A 21,144-nucleotide genomic window follows, 5' to 3' on the forward strand; every position below is an offset into this window, starting at 1 on the left:
TGCATTTCTTACACACACTGTATATATCTCTCGAGGGAAGCTTTGCTGCAGTTCATCTTACAGCTATAAAACCAGACTGTCACTACCCGTCTCAATTCACACTCCAGTCTTTCTCACTCACACACACACACACACACACACACACACACACACACACACACACACACACACACACACAGAAAGAGGCACTGACCGGAGCAGCGGAACTTGCTGCTCTTGATCTGTGCGATGCGTTTGTTGGCGAGGCGGCGAGGGCTGGCGCAGCGTGCTCCGCTGGTCTCTATGGGGTTTGAACGCAGGAAGTCGGCCAGCCACTTCACATTACAGTCACACACGAAGGGGTTCTGGGCCAGGTGGCTGATGGGAAATCACAGGGGGCAGGACATCAGTCAGAACAGACTGAATGGAGTGGAACAGAACATAACAGAACTTAAAATAGCATGTGTGTGCGTTTTTTTCTCACAGTGTCTGGATGCTGTGCAGCGAGCTGAAGGTGCCTTTTGCCAGACTCTGGATTTTGTTGTCGTACAGCGACAGCAGAGCCAAGTTCTCCAGATCTTTGAACACCGAGGCTCTGATGCAGTGGATCTTATTGGCATTCAGCAACCTGATAAACACAAGAGAACATTAGCATAATGAACTTGATGACATCTCACAAAAGCGGTTTTTATTACAAGATTTATATCTAGGGTGGGGAAAAAAAGCCTCTTCTGAAAATTGTTTGAACATGACCAGATTTGGATTAATAAACAAACGGTTTAGTTGCTGACTCGCTTTCTCACAAAACTCTTAAATCTTGTAAAAGAGCTACCTACACGGCTGTCTCCCAGTTTGTTTGTTTTTTTATTCTACATAGCGGTTTTAAATCAAGGTTCTGTTTCTACATTTCTGCAGCTGCGTCTTGTCTCTATTTGTGGAAAAGGTCCTCATTCTTGCTGACACAACTACTACAACTGAAGCTTCCGCATGTGAAATGCATTGTGTGGTACAAAAGAGGATACTGTTTGGCAGTGTTATCGAAAAAAAGAGTTATGAGAAACAGATTTACATCAGCTTGTTTTGGCAAAAACTGTACCGAGACACATTCATTTCCATCCAACAATCTAACAAATGATGGACTCTTTGGAGCCTTTTTGACACCTGAAATGAATTTGCGTAACACGCAGTCAGTGTAAATGTCAGCTCAGACTAATATATATGCATGTTGTGGTTTGGGCTTACAGCAGCTCCAGAGAGGCCAGGCCATCAAACACTCCGCTGGGTAGCTCAGTGATCTTATTTCCATACAGAACCCTGCACACAAAAATGTTTTTTTCCTTTATTAAAACTTATATTCAAATATATTCATTCAGTGTGTAACAAGTTACGATGATGTTTTATCAATTTACATCATCATAAACAACAGTAAGACTTTTATTGCATTGGTAAAAACATTTAGGTGGCTTCATACTCCACCATAACCCGGCACATATTCCACACAAAAAAACACATTCACACACAATCCACAAACGGAACAGATTAATGCCAGAGTACACGCAAATAATGTATAGGTATATGTACACACACAGACACACTCACATATATACACGCAGACCCGCAGGCCATCCGCTGTGATTCTGTGTAAGCCCTGATAGTTCATAGAGAATCTCTGTTTATAGAGAGCAGGCGCCACTTTTGAATTATTCATACCAACAGACGCACAAACACACACATGCGGTGCAAACATATGGAGGTATAGACAGGCATAATACAGACATATGTAAACACATATTGGTAAAGGCACTCTCATAACACTCCAACAGTTTATTCACACACACACACACACACACACACACACACACTGAGACACTCTGTGTTACTCACAGGGAGTTGAGAGCGCGCAGGCCGTGGAAAGCATCAGGAGCGATCTCAGATATCTGGTTGTTACTCAGGTCTCTGGGAAACAGATAACACACACACACACACACACACACACACACACACACACACACACACACACACGACTGTAAACAATGACCACACCGGCAAAGTAGAACACGGAAGCAGCTTGAAGCGGAAAGCGCGAGTATGTCTGCGATCTGGAGGTATTATAAAGCTGATGACAACAACATTGCCATAGCAAACTGTGAGATATGTAACAGAAGTGCTCTGTTTGTTAACAGAGTTGTTGAATGTTAAAATAAGTTGAATTAAATAAAAAATAAGGAACATCCTGGATCCGTTTTTTCGCTCTTCTTTATTCTTTTTTTATATATTATAGAAGTATCGGATCGGGACTCGGTATCGGTAGATACTTAAAATCAAATGACTCTGACTCGGACTCGAGGGCAAAAAAACCTGACCTAGTTTTATTGTTCATTTTTCTGATCCTCAAATCAAATCACTTATAAAAATGAGAAAGCCACTTTATGTGAAAGGCAGGCTCTTAGAGAGTGAGCGTTCTGCTGGCCAACTTCAAGTTTTTTTTTTTTACATCTCTGATTTGGTCTGGCCCGGGCCAAACCACACAACATGTCAGATTATAAAATCCTTGTTCTGCTGCCACCTGTCTGTCGCTCAACTGTCATAATACATTTTAAGACAAACCACCTCAACCAGCCTGGTAATGTAATCAACCCCCGTCTCATCTCATCTCACAGTGATGACGTAAGAGGACGAGGGGGGAGAGAAGGACAAGATTGAGAGGAAAAGGAAAACCACAGAGAGACAAAGATGGAGAGAGAGTGTCTGAGGATGGAAATGGGCAAAGGAAAAGAGAAAGAAAGAAGCAGTGAGAGTGAACAGAACAAAAGCCACAAAGAAAGAGAAGAAAAATAAAATAGGGTACAAAGCGATACTATATATATATTTATTATTGTGGTCAAATGTGCATTTTAAACATATTCACTGGATCACAGTGATATGTGCTTGATTTATCATGCAAGAGCCTTAAAAGGCCTCTGATGGGGACTGCATCGCTTTGCAGGCTGACATAAATCAAGCGCTCCTCCATGCTGAAAATCCACCGGGGCAGTTCGTTATGTCGAGCAGGAAAACCACAGCTCGGTGAACAGTGGAGACAGAAGAAGCAGAGAGCGATCGAGTTGGCAGATCAGAGTTTAAAACACTGACAATTTCCCCAGAGGCATCGGCCCTCTGGGGGGCAGATATACTGTAATCTCATTGGCTGAGAGGGATACAACTCACGGGGTGGAGCCATAAAACAGCAGCTTCTCTGGCTAGATGGTGTTAGTCTAGCTGACTTTCAAACTACCTCCTGTTAAGAAACATATACACTACTGGTCAAAGGTTTGGGGTCACTTAGAAAGTTCCATTTCACTCCATTACAGACAGAATACCAGCTGATCTGAGTGGGTGGCTGATCTTTAATGCAATATCTACATTCCCCATTATCAGCAACCATTCATCCAATGTTCCAAAGGCACATTGTGTTTACTAATCTGATATCATTTTAAAAGTCTAACTGAGAAAACACTGGAGAACCCTTTTGCAATTATGTAAACACATAATGTAATCTGAAAACTGCTGCCCTGGTTAGAAAAACAATGCAACTGATCTCAGCTGGTATTCTGTCTGTAATGGAGTGGAATGGAAATTTCTAAGTGATCCCAAACTTTTGACCGGTAGTGTATATTTAACCAATTGGTGTCATAACAGTCATAATTACACGGCGTGCCCTGACAGTAGCTAGGTAAGGACTACTAGCCAGTCAGAAGCAGAGTATGAGGGCGTGCCCTGACAGTACCTAGGTAAGGACTACTAGCCAGTCAGAAGCAGAGTATGAGGGCGTGCCATGCTAGCAGCTAGGCGAGCATTATAACGTGTGTTCCAAAGTGACCACGTTTGTCTCTGAAGTAAAGGCTGGACTACAATAGAGCTGTTTGGAGCAGTTTGTGAACAGTGTTTTCTGTTGGAGATGGTAAGTCCCTTTGGGGTGGACTTTGGGCTTTTTCACTTTGTAAACCTATAACGTGCACAAAAAAGATATATAACACAATAAAGGAAAGGGAAAAAGCCAAAAAGCATAATATGAGCACTTTAAAAGTCCAAAAAGTGGAAGAATCAGTGACATTAATCCAAAATGGGTTGTTTTTTCGAACCTCAACATTTCTGACTGACTATGTCTTTAGAGAACTCACATTCGACGAAGCTTCTTGTAGGAGGTGAAGGCACCCGGAGGAACTGACTTGATGCCATTCTGCTCTAAACGTCTGGAGAGAGAGAGAGAGAGAGAGAGAGAGAGAGAGAGAGAGAGAGAGAGAGAGAGAGAGAGAGAGAGAGAGAGACATATAAGTATATAATAATTTGCCTCCTGTAGGTCGTTGCACACCACAGCACAGCTGGCAGCTGGATGTTACTTCCATCAAATGGACTGTCTGCAGTTTCCATTCAAACTCCACATGCATATTAATTCAAAGCTGCTCCCCTTTAACTATTACCAGAGGTGGAATTCGTTTATAAAATACAATGTCTTAAATAAATGCAACTACCTAACAATATAACGGCCTACAAGTCCAGTTAACGCTATTTTGATGCTTTTGAAGCTTTTTGTGCTGCTATCGACCCTTGTTTCATATCCAGTTTTTAAAATGTGAGGGTTTTTCTGCATTGAATACTTTCAATACTTTTTTCCTGACGATACTTACATACTTTTACTTCAGTAACATTTTCAATGCAGGACTTTTACTTGTAACAGAGTTTTCTTACAGTGTGGTACTTTTACTTAAGTAAAGGATCTGAATACTTCTTCCAGCTCTGACTATTACAGCTTGATTTTCATTCAAAGCGAAACTAAAAATACTTTATATCTTATAAGAAATGTGAGAAATAAAAGTTTGAATTTAGAACAATGTGGGTGGTGTTTTCCTTTGTGACATTACATCCTAAATATTTAGAGTCATCACGTTTTCAGCAGCTTCTGAGATGAGATGGCGCTTCACCTACGCATCGATTTTAAATCAACATTCATATTTTTACCAAGGTGCTGCAGATTTTTGGGCCAGTTAAATAAAATAAAGGACAAAAAGCGTCTGTGTTCTGGTTTCTTACGAAAAAAATTTCACAAATATTAAAAAGAAATCTTTAAATTTGTTAAACCTTTGGTGGAAAAATTATTCTTCAATTGTATCTTTTTATGGCCCTGTATATCAGCCAACAGGCACATTAGTCTAACTGTGGTTGGCAGAGATTTCTATTCATGAAGCTTTAATCAGAGAGGCAACATCCCATCTACAGTACTGTGTGTTCTGGTTTGTCTTGTGCATGTCTGCTGGTACCACTCAGCCCTCACAATGGTTTCCCTCTCTGCCAGCAGACATGACTTTATTTCTCTAAGCTGCAGTGGAGACAAGCACGTCAAACCTTTAATGCTGGATTACACATCAGAACGTTTTACACGTTGGCTGATACATAAAGTACATGTTACTGCCTGTATGGTCTATTTATTATTAGATACTTTCTTACCACCCGCCGTGATAAACTGCCCCGTCTGGCTACTGAACGTCAGCCACCGGGCTCAAGTGCAGCAGGATTTATGTAGAGAGTGCAGTTAAGTATCTCAAAACCAGTGTGTGTTCAATTGTACTACTACTCATATTGGAAAAAAAAAAAAAACATGGGATCAAAAATGTTTGGATCAAAAGTTAAAATGTAAACTTCTGGGTAGGGCTGGGCAAAAATTCAATATGATGATTTATCGTCTTTCAATGAAATCGATATCATGAAAAAAAATCATATGGAGATTTCGAGATACACAATTAGGTTGTTTGAATTGAAAAATAACGAGCACAAAAACTCAAACTTCTCTGAAAATCTTCCCTGGCATACCTGAGGGAATATTTGAAAATTGTAGTTTTGGTTTTATAATTAAACTTTACATTTGTACATTACCACACAGTCTAATGTGATCAACATCAACTGCATTACATAACCCATGATTTCACATATGTGAGCAGATACCGTGATATATTGAGATAAAGTCCCTTTTCCATTTTTGCTGGGCGATTTTATATCATTTGGACGACTCTTTACGTTTCTGATTCTTGCACGTTATGTCTATTTTGCACCAAAGTTCATAATAAAATGAGAAAATACTTAGTACTTTTCATTTGTCGAGTATTTATTTAACAGCAGTATACAAAAAAGCTTTACCATGTGGTTATTTCTCATAGACTATTAATTTACTGAATTACCAGAAAACGTGCTATATCGTGACCAGTGTTGGGAGTAACGCGTTACAAAATAACGCAATCCGTAGGTTACTTCGGTTCAATTGTAAGGTGCTTTTAATTGAGTATTTTTATTTTCTACTACTTATTAGGCTACTTCTAGTCCACCACAATTCAGAGTCAAGTAGGCTATTGTACGTTTTACTTAACTGTTTATTTTATAGCTTTTAGTTACTTTGCAGATTCAGATTAATAATACTAAATAATATGAATACATTATGATGTATATAGTGGATAAAGTTGAGACTTTTTTGATCCAGTGGTGAAATTCACAAGCTACCTGCCAAGTCATTCTTCCGCTTTTATTTTGGTGAAAGTAACACAAAAGTATCGCAAAAGTAGTGTAAAGCATTACAATTCAGAGACAGTAATATTGTAATATAACTAATTACACTCAAATGAAAGTAACTAGTAATCAATAATGTATTACATTTTGGAAGTAACTTGCCCAACACTGATCGTGATATATATCGTTATCGAGATATAAAATGACCTATATATCGGAAAAGAAGATTTTTTTGCCATTTCAGCCAGCCCTACTCCTGGGAAACTTACATCTCAGTCATGGCCTCAGGCAGGTGGGCAGGGATGGCAGTGAGGCCCCTCCCTCGACAGTCTACGATGTTGTTGCTGCAGGAACACATCGGAGGACAGGAGCCGGACGCCAGGCTGCACGGCTGAACAAAGGCACTGCCCCCCTGGCCTGCAAACAAACAAGAAACAAACTGATCCAACTCCCCCTCCATCAGCCACACTCGGACCTGAGTGTGCTGTGTCCCTGTCTGGGTTTCCCAGTCCTTCCAGAAAAATGCTGAGTTTTTTTGTGATTGTTGCGGGCAAAAACCCTTGATTATGCGGCACGTTTTCTTAAAAAAATGTGATGCAATATGCGGGATATTTATGCAATTTTATGCGATGAAATTGCGGGAACTTGCAAAAATCCTGCTTCATCGCAGGGTTTGCAGCTTTTCCATGATGTTCACGTGTCAATGTGAACGTTTCCATGGCAACAGGGGAAAATGGCTGCTCTTGTGTGAAGTAAACGCAACATTTTTCAACTTTCTGCTAAGATATATGTGACTTTTTTGCAATGAAAAATGAAATCATGCAAGCTCCGCAGATTTTGCGCAGAAATCGGCAATTTATGCGGCGAAAGTGTGGCGTATTTGAAAAAATGTATCCCCGCATAAATATGCGGACTTTGGCTGATTATGCATTGAATTATGCGATCGCATAATCACGTTTTTCTGGATGGTCTGGTTGCCGTACCTGAGCAGGCGAAGTCGCTCTTGCGCAGCTCGGCGAGGTTGAGGCCCCTCAGCGTGGGAGGAGAGCTGCACTGAGTGTAGAGGCCTAAAGCCCCCCGCTGCCGCAGCCATGGAGACAACCAGGCCAGGTGACAGTCACAACGCAGAGAGTTGGAGTGGAGACGACTGGGAGGGAAGGGGGGAGGATATAGAAGAAGGGACAGAGAGAGAAGATCAGGGGAGGAAGTGGAAGGGAGGGAAAAAGGACAGATGGGAGTAAAAGAGAGAGGAAAAAGTGGAGGTGGTAAGGAGGGAATGATGTAAAAGAAGGAGGGCAGAAAATGGAAGTGTACAGGGAAGGAAGGAAGAGTGGGGCGAAAGAGAATGGAAAAAGAGGAAGGGGTGAAGGTAGGAATTAAAGGGAAAGGTAAAAAAAAAAGAAAAAAGGAAGGAGCAAATGAGGAAGGAGTGTGGAAAAACAAGCCAAAGGAGAGAGGGAAATTGTAAAAGGAGGAGTGGATAGGTGGGAGGACATAACGGAGTAGGAAAGGAAGTAGTGTAGAAGAGAGGAAATGAACCAGGATATGATAAGGAGGGAGAAATAACGGAATGAAAGGGGGAAGGAAGGAGACAAGTAATTGATAAATAAGAAACAAGTATTGGTAAGTATCTGCCATCATTGTGGTTCTGTTTTCAAAATGTGGCATTGTGGGTAACATAGTGCATTGACGTGAAGGACTCACAACGTGCGGAGCTTCGGCATGTGGTTGAAACTGGAGACTGGAATACTGCTGATGTTGTTGTTGTTCAGAGTGCTGTGGAGAGAGAGACATACAGAAATAGAGAAACAATGAAAGGGAGAGAGAAGAGGAGGCATAGAGGAATAAAAAAGAACAGCAAAAAGTGGTGTGAGAAAAGATAGGAGAGAGGACAGGAGAAAGAAAGAGTGAGGGAGGAGAAGATGAGGAGACATATGGACGAGAAGGGTGAGAGAGACGAAGGGAGAGAGCGTAGGAGAGTGAGGACAAAAAGACAAGACAGAAATAAGAAAAGGTGGGTGTGACAAAAAGGAGAGACATTTTAAAACGTTGACAGTAGGTGAAAGTGAGAGAAAATGAGGGAAAGAATAATTACAGAAACGGGATTTAGAAATCACGAAAGCATCATTTTGTTGTGAAAAGAAAGACAAACGTTCATTGACTGCGCTTATCCCAGAGAGATGCCGAAAAATCTGAACTCCTTCAGGTTTAATCTTTTCAAAATACTCACAGTACTTCCAGAGATCGCAGAGCTCTAAACGCCCCCTCCTCGATACAGCTGATGTGGTTTTTATCCAGCTGACTGGTAATGAAAGGAACGTATTAGTAACATAACGTATTTAGTCAATCAGTTGAGCCAACTAACAAATCAATCAATCAAGTGATCAATCCTTTTGGTACATCTTACATAAATCTATCTGTACAAACAGGATATGACATATTTTGATTGTGTATTTGATGTTGTCAATTGTTTTCTCTGATTTGTGCTTTATGTGTGTGGTATTAGTATGGTGTGCGTGAGTGAGAAGTGGGTAGGGAGAGGTGAGGAAAATGAAATGTAAGTGTAAGAAGAGACGGGAGGATGATCAATAAGAGGAGAGTAAACCAGGAGAAAGGAGGGAAGCAGAGAGGAAGCAAAAGGAGAGGAAACAGGAGAGGAGAGAGGAAACAGGAGAGGAAGTGAGAGAGGAGGAAACAAGCAGAGAGAGGAGAGGAAAAAGGAGAGGAAGCAAGAGGAGAGGAAACAGGAGAGATAACAGGGTGAAAGCGCTCTGAATTAGTGTATAACACTGAAAGTTGTGTGTGTGTGTGTGTGTGTGTGTGTGTGTGTACTTTCACATACAGGTTTTTGAGACCCGTGGCCCCTCTGAAGGCCCTCCTTGGGATGGCCTGGATGCTATTTTCACTCAGGTCCCTGAAAAAAACAAGGAACAGAGAGAGAAACTTGCAATTGAAAGATACAAATTTTAGTTCATCTTAGTTGACTGATTTTAATTGTTGCACATTCAACAGTTTTTATAAACACACTAAAAGCAATCCTTGCAAATGCATTGGTACAGTAGCACATGTTTGGTCCTACCAGTCTGTCATATTTGAAATGAAAATCTGAGAAGAGAGAGAGAGAGAGAGAGAGAGAGAGAGAGAGAGAGAGAGAGACATACAGCTCACACCCCAAAACCCAAGCTTTGGGAAGGACTAAATACATGATTTCTTTTTTTCTTACGGTTTTCTTTTTACTCATTTTATTTTATTTATGTAATATGATTATTCAATGACGCTTTGGCAATATTGTGTTGTTGTATTGCTGATGCCATTAAAGCCTTCATATCTTCTTCTCCATTTGTGAAAGCCAGATGACTTAGTGGGAAGCAAATACATTTCTAGAAGAAGAAAAAATAAACATTACAACAGCCTGAAAAAAAACCCCATTTATAATGTATATGAATTTACAGCATTGACACAATTCTAATGCTTTAGATCTTAATATCCAGTAGTGTTTCCGGTGAACATTGGGTCATCCTGCAGCCACCCACTATCAGTAGGGCTGACCCACACCATTACCAGCTAGTTTCATGCCAATCTAAACACTGCTTCCTCTTTAGCTTAATGTTGTTTTGCTCCAGTCTAGGGGGATCTGGGGGTGGGGGGCATGCAGCAACAAAGATTGCTCAGGTCAAGACTTGGTTTTAGGATTAGGGTTAGAATTAGGTTATGGTTAGGGTGAGGGTAAGGGTTAAGGTTAGGCATTTAGTTGTGATGGTTAAGGTTAGTGTAAGGGGCTAGGTAATGCATTATGTCAATGGCGGGTCCCCACAAAGATAGTGCCACAAACCTGTGTGTGTGTGTGTGTGTGTGTGTGTGTGTGTGTGTGTGTGTGTGTGTGTGTGAGAGAGAGATAGCCAGCAGAGGAGAATGTACTGGCTGCCCTGTAGGATCTCAGACACACTCCATTAACGTCAGGGTCAAACCACAGAGCCTGACAGAGGAGGAAACACCCACTTACTGAGACCTACACTGCTGATACCATACACTGTTTGACATCCTGCCACAGAACACTCTCTCTGTGGAAGCAGATTCAATTAACACAACACAATGTAACACTGAAACTAAGAATTACTGTTTTCTCTGCAGAACAGGACGGTCAAGAAACTAGCAAACCAGTAACGTAACATCTGCCTTTATTTAATTGCAACAGTTAAATGGCTTAGTTTGTGGGTGCCCGGTTAGCTCAGTTGGTAGAGCAGGCGCCCATATATAGAGGTTTACTCCTCGACGCAGTGGGCCCGGGTTTGACTCTAACCTGCGTCCCTTTGCTGCATGTCATTCCCCATTCTTCCCCGTTCCCTTTTAATAATGTCTTCCGCTGTGCTGTAAAAATAAAGGCTGAAAATGCCCAAAAAAAGAATGGCTTAGTTTGTAATGTCTTCAGAGGCAGATAGCGTGATGTCTGTTGAGAGTAGTGTGATGATATTATGTGATGATATTAGTCTCGCTTTGCCAGACCTTCCTCCACAGCACAGCCTAGGAGGATCTGGCTAGTCCACACAGCATTCCGGGATGGAAGAAAAACGTGCTCTGGTTGTTTTGGCATTTCTTTAAACCAATCACAATCGTCTTGGGCGGCGCTAAGCTCCGCATGGAGCCACTGCAAAATAGCCTAGGGAAGGAACTTGTTTTGGTGGAACATGTGTACTTTCAAAAACTTTTTTTTTTTAAAGATCTTGACATTTCCGACCGCAGGTGAAGGCAGCGCCATTTCACAGAGAACAAGAGGAAGAAAAGAGACATAGCAAGTGCTTGCAGGAAACAGTCAGCTGTTACACAAACTCCTGGACAGTTCACGGTGTTTCTTTTTTTACCCTTATAGGGCTCTATTTTAACGATCTAAGCGCACGGCGTGAAGCGTCTGGCGCAGGTGCTTTTAGGGCGTGTACGAATCCACTTTTGCTAGTTTAATGGAGGAAAAAAGGGTCCGTGCGCCGGGCGCATTGGTTCAAAAAGGTTGTACTTAGTAGCTTAATTAATACATAATCAGACTGTCATCTCCCATTCCCTTTAAAAGCCAGGCGCGTTTGTACCTTGGCGCATTGCTATTATGATGGAGGATCTGCTGAGCAGGAAGGAGAGATTTTCAGGAGAAAAGAAACTGATCTGCTCGTGTGTGATGTGAAAGTGTGCGAGCAGATCATATCATAATACTATTTCACATTGTATTATTCTTATTTTTAATCTTTAGCATGTTTGTGTGCTGCTGCGCGTCCCTGTGTGTGTGTAACAAGCATAGTGTGCGCGCGCTGTGCACGAAGCTAGGCGCATTTTACTAATTTGCTGTTAAAATAACAATGAAATGCTGCGTCATTGACTTTAGACCAGGTTTTTGTCGGTCAATGGCGCGATCACTTTCTGATGCGTTAAGATAGCAATACGCCAAGAATGCACCTGAACACACCTCCCTGTAAGACCAGCACGCCCATGGGCGCACAGACGGGCGCAGGTGCATTTGCCATTTAAACGACGCGGGCGCTGGACGGGAAACTGACAACTGGGTCGGTCTTAGATTAGCAAAGACACTTGCGTTGGGCTTTGCGCTGCGCCGGGTGCAAGATAGGGCCCATAGTGTTTTAAAACTTTCTCGCGGCAGCGATAGAGGCAGTGATGTTTCCTGTTTCCTTTACGGGACTCTCACACCGCTTCAAAACACACACTGACAAGTCTGATCGCTGTTGTGATTGGCCACGACAACGTGACGTCGGGTTGCTTTTCTCCAAAAGTTTAATCCTTCTCAACTTTTCGCCGTAGGCTGCTGATTTTTGTTTTCGGCTGCCCCGTGCGTCCCCCACCACCGCAGCCTAGACGTACTACCTACATTCAAAATGAATGAGAAGCCTTGCATTTTTGCCCGACTGTCTGACAACCGCCTGACTGTATGTGAACACAGCCTAACGCTACGACCATGGCTGTAAACGGTATGCAGGTCCATCGTCCTCTATAGCCAATCTGTGTCCAATCAATCTGCACACTCAGTTACAGCTGAGCTCAGTCTCTGTCAAAGGTTCAGTGGTAAACCAGAGGAAGAAGCATGGAGAGGTCAGCGGCTAAAAGCAGCAAGACATCTTGAAGCAAAATAAACTAAATTAAACTAAACTTGACACCGTCTGAGGTCCGCGATGAAAGCAGAGGTATCACTGTGCTGTTGAAGCTTAAAGCTCAGCAGTGTCTGAGACATGAAACAACCAGTGAAGGAGGTGATGAAGGATATACAGAGTGAAAGAGGAGTGAGTCAAAAGGAGCACAAGATGAATGGATAGACACAGTGAACATGTGCGAGGTGTTACGGGACAAGGATGGTGATACAGGGATAAACACGGGCATCAATTAAAAGAGTAAAAATGTGAGACAGGAGCAAGTTGACAAGTGGCCTGGAAGCACCCTGGGATACCTGAGGTAGATGGTAGTTTGCTTTCTGTCACCCCAAACCCAGACGAGCAGTGAAAGTGGATGGAACGAGAGATGTAAAGGGAAACTTGCAAAAAACAGGGATATGAAAATGAGTTGGAAGGAGAGAAAGTAAGAGACAGTTTAAGAGTCTGAGAGACAAGAGTACGAGGAGAGTTGGAGCAGAAGAGAGGGAAGGAGGCTTGATAGAAAGAGCAGTGTTTCCCACACAGAGGTTCTACTTGGGCGCGAAAAAGTAAAATAAGATGTTATGTTAACTGTGATGGATTACTCATCTCAAGCAAGTTTCAAGTCTCAGAAAATGATTACAGGCTTTTTTTCCCCTTGGGAAGTAATTTCTAACCTGACTCCGCCAGATGGATTTGCTCGGCATATCCATCTGGGAACTTTCCGTTGGAGAACTTTTGGGAAGGGGTGAAAATACTGGTTAGCTATCACCACCTATGTTGGTGATAGATGGGCCAAATCAACCAATCAGATCAACGATATATATCAAACTCTTGCAAAAACATCTTTTCCTCCGAGAAAAGCCTCCAGTGCCGTTTTTTGCTCTTCTTTCAATGAAGGAATACTTTCTAATTCGGATCAAACTTGCGCGATAGCTACACTCATCTCATCCGTGGAAGCCGCCATGTTGTTTAGACTGAACAGTCACTTCTCGTTGCGTCACACCTAAACCCGCCTCATAACCAACGCTGATTGGTCGGTCGTTCGGTGAACGGCTCCAAATTTTCTCTGTCTCAAGATGCCAGACTGATCTGCGAGTGGAAAACTGGAGCTCGCGAGATCAGGACGGTCTCACGAGGCTAAATAATTTCATCTTTTAAAAACAGAATTGTAGGATATCCCAAATATAAGAGTAGTTCCCTTTGAAAGTAGTAGGGAGAATAAATCTGTGTGTTAAAATTCATCTACACATACTCAAAGACCAGTGCACAACATGACAAATGTTCACACACAAAAAATAAGATGGCTTGACAAATGAAAGCAGTCTATTCGGCTTCCAGTCGGTGGTGTAACTGTTTCAGTGGAAAGTCGAAATAAAAGCAACATCTATAATGTGTTTTTCCTTCTTTCCTTTCCTCTCAGATTTTATTTCATAATTTGTATTTATTTTTGTATTCTGTATTTCCGCAGATGTTTCTACAGACACTCAGGGGTGCCAATTCTGTGGGTGCTCCAGGGCTCAGGCACCCATGGTTGATTGTGAGCACCCACGGGGGGAATCATACTGTCAGCTGACAATATCAGGATAATGAGGCACAGCAGAGAATAGGCTGAGCAGAGGCTAAACATTGAGCTAAACTTGTGTCCATTCCTTTTGCTTCTTTTTTTTCATGGTGTCCAGACAGACCCCTTTAGGCTTCATACAGTAATATAAAGCATGTCATGTTGCATCACCTTGTGACCTGCTGCCATCTGACCTAATTGGCTCTAACAAGCCCACAATGACAAGAATAGAGATACAGTAAATATAACCAGTATAACACATCCCATCCATTGACAACTAGATGTTAATATACCCTATTATATGAGAAATTAGGAGCCTATGAAAGAAAAGTGCCATGGGGTAAGGCATAATAAACGACTATGGGAAATGCATAAGTATAAAGGTATTTTACAGGAAGGGTATTACAGTAGCTAAAATGTTCAAAATCGCCAGAATTTTAGAAGTATAGGCTGAGTAAATGTACAATAACTCTTATTGCAAAGTAAAATTCAAATACAACAAAGTAAGATGGTTGGGAACTAAATACTATATCAACCAAGTGCCAAATGCAAGATAAATAAGGTGAAGCTGCACACTCTACTCTCTACATCTAGGCTGTCTTTACCAAACAAATTATTAATGAATAATCGATAACAGTAAGAGGTCAAATGAAAAAATCTAATAGTACATTAGGACTGCACGATATGAGGAAAATATAGTATATGCGATAAGGTTGTTGATCATCGCGATAATGATAATACTTGTGATAAATAAACAGATATAAAAATGTACTCAGTCCTGCCTTTCTGCTGCTTTTAATGTTTAAATACAACACATTGCTTTTTGAATAACAAAAACTGAAAGGAAATTATTTCCAACGTTATTTTAATGAACAAATTGAACATTGAACAGAACAATGTTTTATTTGTTTTTCTGCTGATACTCTCTTTCGCCATGTGTTTATTATTTAGTACGGTTGATATCATGATGATGATTAAAAAAACGATTTGTTGTGAAGCCCTAATGTTCACGTATGTACGTACGTACGTATGTATGTATGTATGTATGTATGTATGTATGTACGTATGTATGTATGTACGTATGTATGTATGTATGTACGTATGTATGTATGTACGTATGTATGTACGTATGTATGTACGTATGTATGTATGTATGTACGTATGTATGTATGTACGTATGTATGTACGTATGTATGTACGTATGTATGTACGTACGTATGTATGTACGTATGTATGTATGTATGTACGTATGTATGTATACGAAGACCTTTGATTTATTCTCATATAAATACTTTACATCCACAGCACACATGTATAGTGTATCATAAGACATCTCTCTCTCTCTCTCATGTCCACACACACACACACACACACACACACACACACACACACACACACACACACAAAAGATGCTTTCCCATCAGGTTGTCAGGATGTCTGTTGCCAGGACACCAGAAGGCTGGATATGATGTTTACTGGAGGGAAACAGCGACTGGTCCCAGCTGGACGTGTGTGTGTGTGTGTGTGTGTGTGTGTGTGTGTGTGTGTGTGTTGACAGTAGGTAGTCTCATAATATTTGATCTCTCTCCTGCTACCTCCTCTAATCATTTTCTGATCCGTTCCGTCATCCGTTGTGTCCGTGTCCTCCGTCACCTCTGCCCTTCCTCGCTCCTCTTCATCCTCTCATTGTTCTGCCCGTCTCTCCTGTCGTTTCAATATCCTCCTCATCCCCCCATCCCTCCCTCCCTGCTCACAGCGGAGGGTGAGAAAGGTAAACTTTCCCACTCGATCCCCTGCGCGTCTTCTACTCGTCACCTCTCCGTCCATCCGTCTCCCCCGACTACGGGTCAAACACGGGTCAGTTTCAGTCTAGCCATGTGCTGTTCTTCCCCGTTTTTTTGGGTTGTTTTTTTTATATTCCTTTGCTATCGATATTAACAACTTTTAGGTAAATCCTCTGATTATCAAAAAGTTGGACAAAGAGAGAAATGTCCCATCACAACTCAAAGTGTGGTCTAAGTTACGGCCCATTTACAACTGTCTTTGCACTTGATGCTTTTTGGGCTGATTTGAAAACTATCCGATATAAGAAAAAAGCCAAGTCTGATGTGAATTCAACAAAAAAGCACGAGAGACGCGTTGCAATCTAATTGTTTAAATCACCTTTAAAAGTTCAAAGGGCATTCTAGCAAGAATTTTTTTAAAGTGTAAATGCATCCATTTAGCCAAGATGCACCAAGAACAAAATCTGAACTCAGCTGAGGAATCTCAAAGATGACATAGCACTGAGAACACATTTTACTGGTTCCAATGAGCTACCACTTTCTTCACACGCACGCACGCACGCACACACACACACACACACACACACACACACACACACACACACACAAACTGTCTTGTGTGACCCCCATCCAGGCAGGTCATCAGACAGAGTCAGAGCAACAACATAGTTAATATTTTATTTTCATAGTCTGGTTTCCTCCTCAACCTGACACACAAAAACACACACAGTATAAACAACTTAAATAAGTTATCGTCTAAGCAACTGAAAGATACTGAGAAACAGACAGAGGAGAAGGTATCGGATAGAACGAAGAACGAAGAGCAAAGACAAAATAAAACAAAGAGGAGACCCAACAGACTGAAGAGAGAAACACATGTTACAACCAGATGTGGAGCACAAAAAAAAACAATAAATATCTGAAGTTAAAGGTGCTCTAAGCGATGCTGGGTGACGGCACTTCTTGTTGACGTTCGAAGTATTTTCAAACTAAACGGAGGCTAGCTCGCCCCTCCCTCCCCCTCCCTTCCGTGCACTAACCCCCCAAACTCCCACCCCCCAAATCCTTCTTGTCGGTTATTAGCTGGAACGCTGGAAGACTGTTTGTTATGTTTGGTGGTGCAGGTTGGCGCAATTTGTTTTTGTTGGCGTTTGTAGAGCCTGGGACGGTCTACAGAGACCGCGTTTTTTTTTTTTTTTTTTTTAACAGTGTGTTCAGGGGACAAGCAGCTAGCGGATAGTGAGGAGATGAATGCTGTATGTGACAAAAAAATTAAACGTGTGACATCGCTTAGAGCACCTTTAACTGATGCTGCATCAGAATGCAGACAACTGTGGTCGACCAGAAAACCACAGTTAGAGAGGATGACCCTAAAAAGTCCTGACAGTACCACACACACACACATACACACACACACACACACACACGCACAAATAATGAGCGATTAACCAGGATGTCGAAATGGATCAGACAAGAGGGAGCTGATCACACTTGATCCACAGGATCACACATCTACAAACACGTCTCCCTCATTCTGACACTCAGGAACACACCCTCTTGATTGTACGAGACATCCCGAGGGATGTGCACAGAAAAATGAAGAGAGAGCGGAAGGGAAGCTAAATTAGAGCGAGAGAGAGAAGAGAGGAAATCAAGTAGGTACATGTTTCCAAAAGCCAAATGTAAGACATTTACAGACCTTTGCAACCAGTAAAATAACAAAGGTTAAGCAAAGGTTTTGTATAAAAGGACTAGTCCGCTAAAAAAATATTTCTTTGAGTATCAAACACTTGTAAGATCACACTAAAAAGAAAAAAGAAACATCTGCAGCATAATACACTTTCTACTGTTGATCTGTAAATGAATATATAATGTGAAGGGAACGAAGGGAATCTTTTTTGCAACACGTTACAGATTTTCTTAGACAATACTGTATTGTGCTTCTAACTTTGTGGATTACAAAACGCTCTTTCCTAGTAAACAAAGCCAGATTCATGAAAAAAAAAAAATATATATATATATATATATATATATAGTTTTCCAAGTTTGTTGTGGTGTGGTTGGACCTCATGACGGATCAAATCCATGCAGCCAGGTTCCGAAATCTGGCGGAAAGTCTGAAATATGACATGTTCAACTATCACATATGTGTTTAATATTTGGATGTATCTTACTTTTGGCCATGATGTGCATGTCGTGGAAAAATGGTGAGTGGTTATAACCTTCTGACATGCAGATCAACTGCAGAGAAGTGGATTATGCTGCAGGAGGGCTTTAAGCAGGTTTTGATACAGTGTGCACTGACTCTGGGTCATGATTCAAATCCAACCTGATACTTAAAGGTGCTGTAGGTAGGATTGTGAAGATCCAAGACTTAGCCAAACAATTTGAACAACGACAACTTCTCAGCTCCTCCCCCCCTTTCCGCTAAAGCCAAAAATGGTCTCTTAAGCCCCTCCCCCCACAAGGGAGAATGAATGCGTGTGCATGAGCAGTGATTGACACGCAGTTAGACACCCCCACTGGCCCTGATTGGTGATTGGATTTGTGCAGATCGCACTACAGGCTGTAGGTGGTGCCAGAGGAGCTGGATTGTTTTTTTTTAATTACCTGCTTCATGTAGTTCTACTGGAACATAGGGTCAGTTTCAGCAAATATGACAGAAAGTTAGTTTTATAAGTCTTACCTACTGCACCTTTAAGATAGAGATGGCCCGATACCATTTTTTTGCTTCCCGATGCCGATTCTGATACCTGAACTTGAGAATTGGCCGATACAGAGTACTGATCCGATACCAGCGTGTCATATATTTTATTATGTTTTAACAACTGTGTACTACTATCCCTGTATGGATGTGATATGATTTCTATCTTTGTTGTCGGTCTGGCTCAGGTTAATCTCTTTGTGAAACATGAACAAACACAAACAATGAATGCCGTAGAACTTTCTTTTATTCTCCAGTTTGACAGTCAGTTATAACGGAAAAAGAACATAAATAAACTATTTTTAACGTAGATTTTCTTTAGGGCTTTATTACGTGGTATCGGATCGGTGCATAAACTCCAGTACTGCCCGATACAGATACCAGCGTTTTAGGCAGTATCGGAGCCGATACCCGGTATCGGAACATCTCTACTTTAAGAGATAGATTTCTAATGGGGTGTTTAGCATCTCTTATCCTGTTCTGTGTAAAATGATGTAACACAAACGTCATAGAGCCAGTTTGGTACAGCTTTGAACAACAGATGATTAAACAACTTCGTCTTCTCTGAGTTCTAATTGTATGCTACTACAATATTGTGTTTTATCAGAACAATGTATTTTGTGAGGGAAGCACAAAACTACCCAGTGTATGTTTCGACAGAGTAGCAAAACAGATGCACATGCTTATATTCATATGAAAATGTGATCATAACAAACTCATTTTGTGTGGCCAAGTATTGTTCATACCCACTGAGGTTCATTCTAAATTATAATGGGAGTCCCAAAGTTTCCAAAGATACCAAATATCAATACACAAAACATCCAGATGGAGCGGTGCAGCTATAAAAACATGTTTTTTGCAAATTTTACAGCTACTAAATTGTGACTTTATGGATAAAAGTTTAAAAGAATGGCAGAGGCCATTAAAAAAGGAAAATATAGAAGGATAGGGTGAGGGAAAGTCTTCTTGTTTTTCTTCTGAAGCCCACAAACATTCATTTTTCTCATTTCCCTTCTGCCTTTGTGTGCACCACAGAGCTGCAGGCAGAGAGCTCACACAGACAAAACACAGCATGAAGGAAGGCAAACACACACACACACACACACACACACACACACACACACACTAAGCATGAACACGCAAACACACCACACACACATGCAAAATATTAGCCTCACACAACATCCAGGGAAAACAGGGCTGACTCTTAATTCAACACAATGCGAGCACATTACACCATCAACACGCAACCACACACACACACACACACACACACACACACACACTGTAGCATATGCGTGACAAACATGTTATTAGTAGACAAAAACACGAATCCACGGGTTACATGACCCACACCCTGAGAAGGTTCATGACCTGATGGCACGAAGGAGGCTGTAACCACGGCAACAGACCAAACTCTGGAAGCAAATACTGTAAATGTCTTCTCTACCTCTCTTGTTTTCTCTCTCTCTCTTGCTTCAGTTTCATTCTTGCTTTAGGTCAAGCGTGCAATAAGTGAGATAATGATTATTATCAGTGAGATAATAATGACAAACTTTATCTATACAGCACCTTTTAACAAGGTTACAAAGTGCTCTAAAGAAACAAAAACAGAGGGTCCTGATTAGAGCTGCGACGATTAATCCACTATTAAATTAATAGCCAACTATTTTGTTAAAAATTCTCTGATTCTAGCTTCTGAAATGTGAATATGTTCTAGTTTCTTCTCTCCTCTGTGACAGTAAACTGAATATCTTTGAGTTGGGGACAAAACAAGACATTTGAGGACGTCATCTTGGACTTTGGGAAACACTGATCCACATTTTTCATTATTTTCTGACATTTTATAGACCCAGCAACTAATCGATTAATCAAGAAAATATTCAACTGATTAATCGACTATGAAAATAATCGTTAGTTGCAGCACTGGTATAGAGGGTAACATGTTCTCACGTATTACTTTTTTTCTAGTAACGAGTGAATCCCTTTATGCCTCTCTCTTCTTTCATGAACCTTGTTTCTTGTTCTTCTTGTCACCTCCGTCTCTTCTTCCCATTGCTCTTTCCTTCATTACACCCATTCTTCACTCTCTCTTTGCTTTCCTCCCTTCTTCTCTTTCGCCTCTGCCAAATCCATCTCAACTTCGTCCATGGCTCCATCTTTTTCTACTTCCCTTCCTCTGCCCTTGCCTCTTTTCTTTCCAGCTTAATTTCTCTTCCCTCCCTCCCTCCCTCGATCCATCCATCCATCCACAGGGGAGCACAGCACTTAATTGAAAACCCCCACAGGCAGATAAGGGAAAGGTGATTGGGGGAAAATAAAATGAACGAGAAAGGAAAGAAGCACAAAAAAAAAAAAAACCCAAAGCGGTAGATAATGAAAATGAAAGAATGGAGACAGAGATGTGAGAGTTGACTGCGTTTGTCCTCTGTCTCTCACTAATATTTGTAATAGTGT

General features: G+C 41.3%; 1 protein-coding gene across 1 annotated transcript in view; it reads right to left on the minus strand.

Moving 5' to 3' along the window:
- Positions 1–21,144, minus strand: part of LOC116049886 (slit homolog 1 protein-like) — a 79,878-nt gene that overhangs the window by 32,354 nt on the left and 26,380 nt on the right. The window contains exons 5-14 of the mRNA XM_031299932.2: positions 9,356–9,427; positions 8,744–8,815; positions 8,218–8,289; positions 7,497–7,660; positions 6,783–6,930; positions 4,140–4,211; positions 1,864–1,935; positions 1,222–1,293; positions 464–607; positions 194–357 (exon numbers count right to left, since the gene is read on the minus strand). Of these exons, the coding sequence (XP_031155792.1) occupies positions 194–357; positions 464–607; positions 1,222–1,293; positions 1,864–1,935; positions 4,140–4,211; positions 6,783–6,930; positions 7,497–7,660; positions 8,218–8,289; positions 8,744–8,815; positions 9,356–9,427 (1,052 nt within the window). The remainder of the gene's footprint in view (positions 1–193; positions 358–463; positions 608–1,221; positions 1,294–1,863; positions 1,936–4,139; positions 4,212–6,782; positions 6,931–7,496; positions 7,661–8,217; positions 8,290–8,743; positions 8,816–9,355; positions 9,428–21,144) is intronic.

The sequence above is a fragment of the Sander lucioperca genome, chromosome 4 (genome assembly GCF_008315115.2).
Source record: "Sander lucioperca isolate FBNREF2018 chromosome 4, SLUC_FBN_1.2, whole genome shotgun sequence".
NCBI classification, from domain to species: Eukaryota; Metazoa; Chordata; class Actinopteri; order Perciformes; family Percidae; genus Sander; species Sander lucioperca.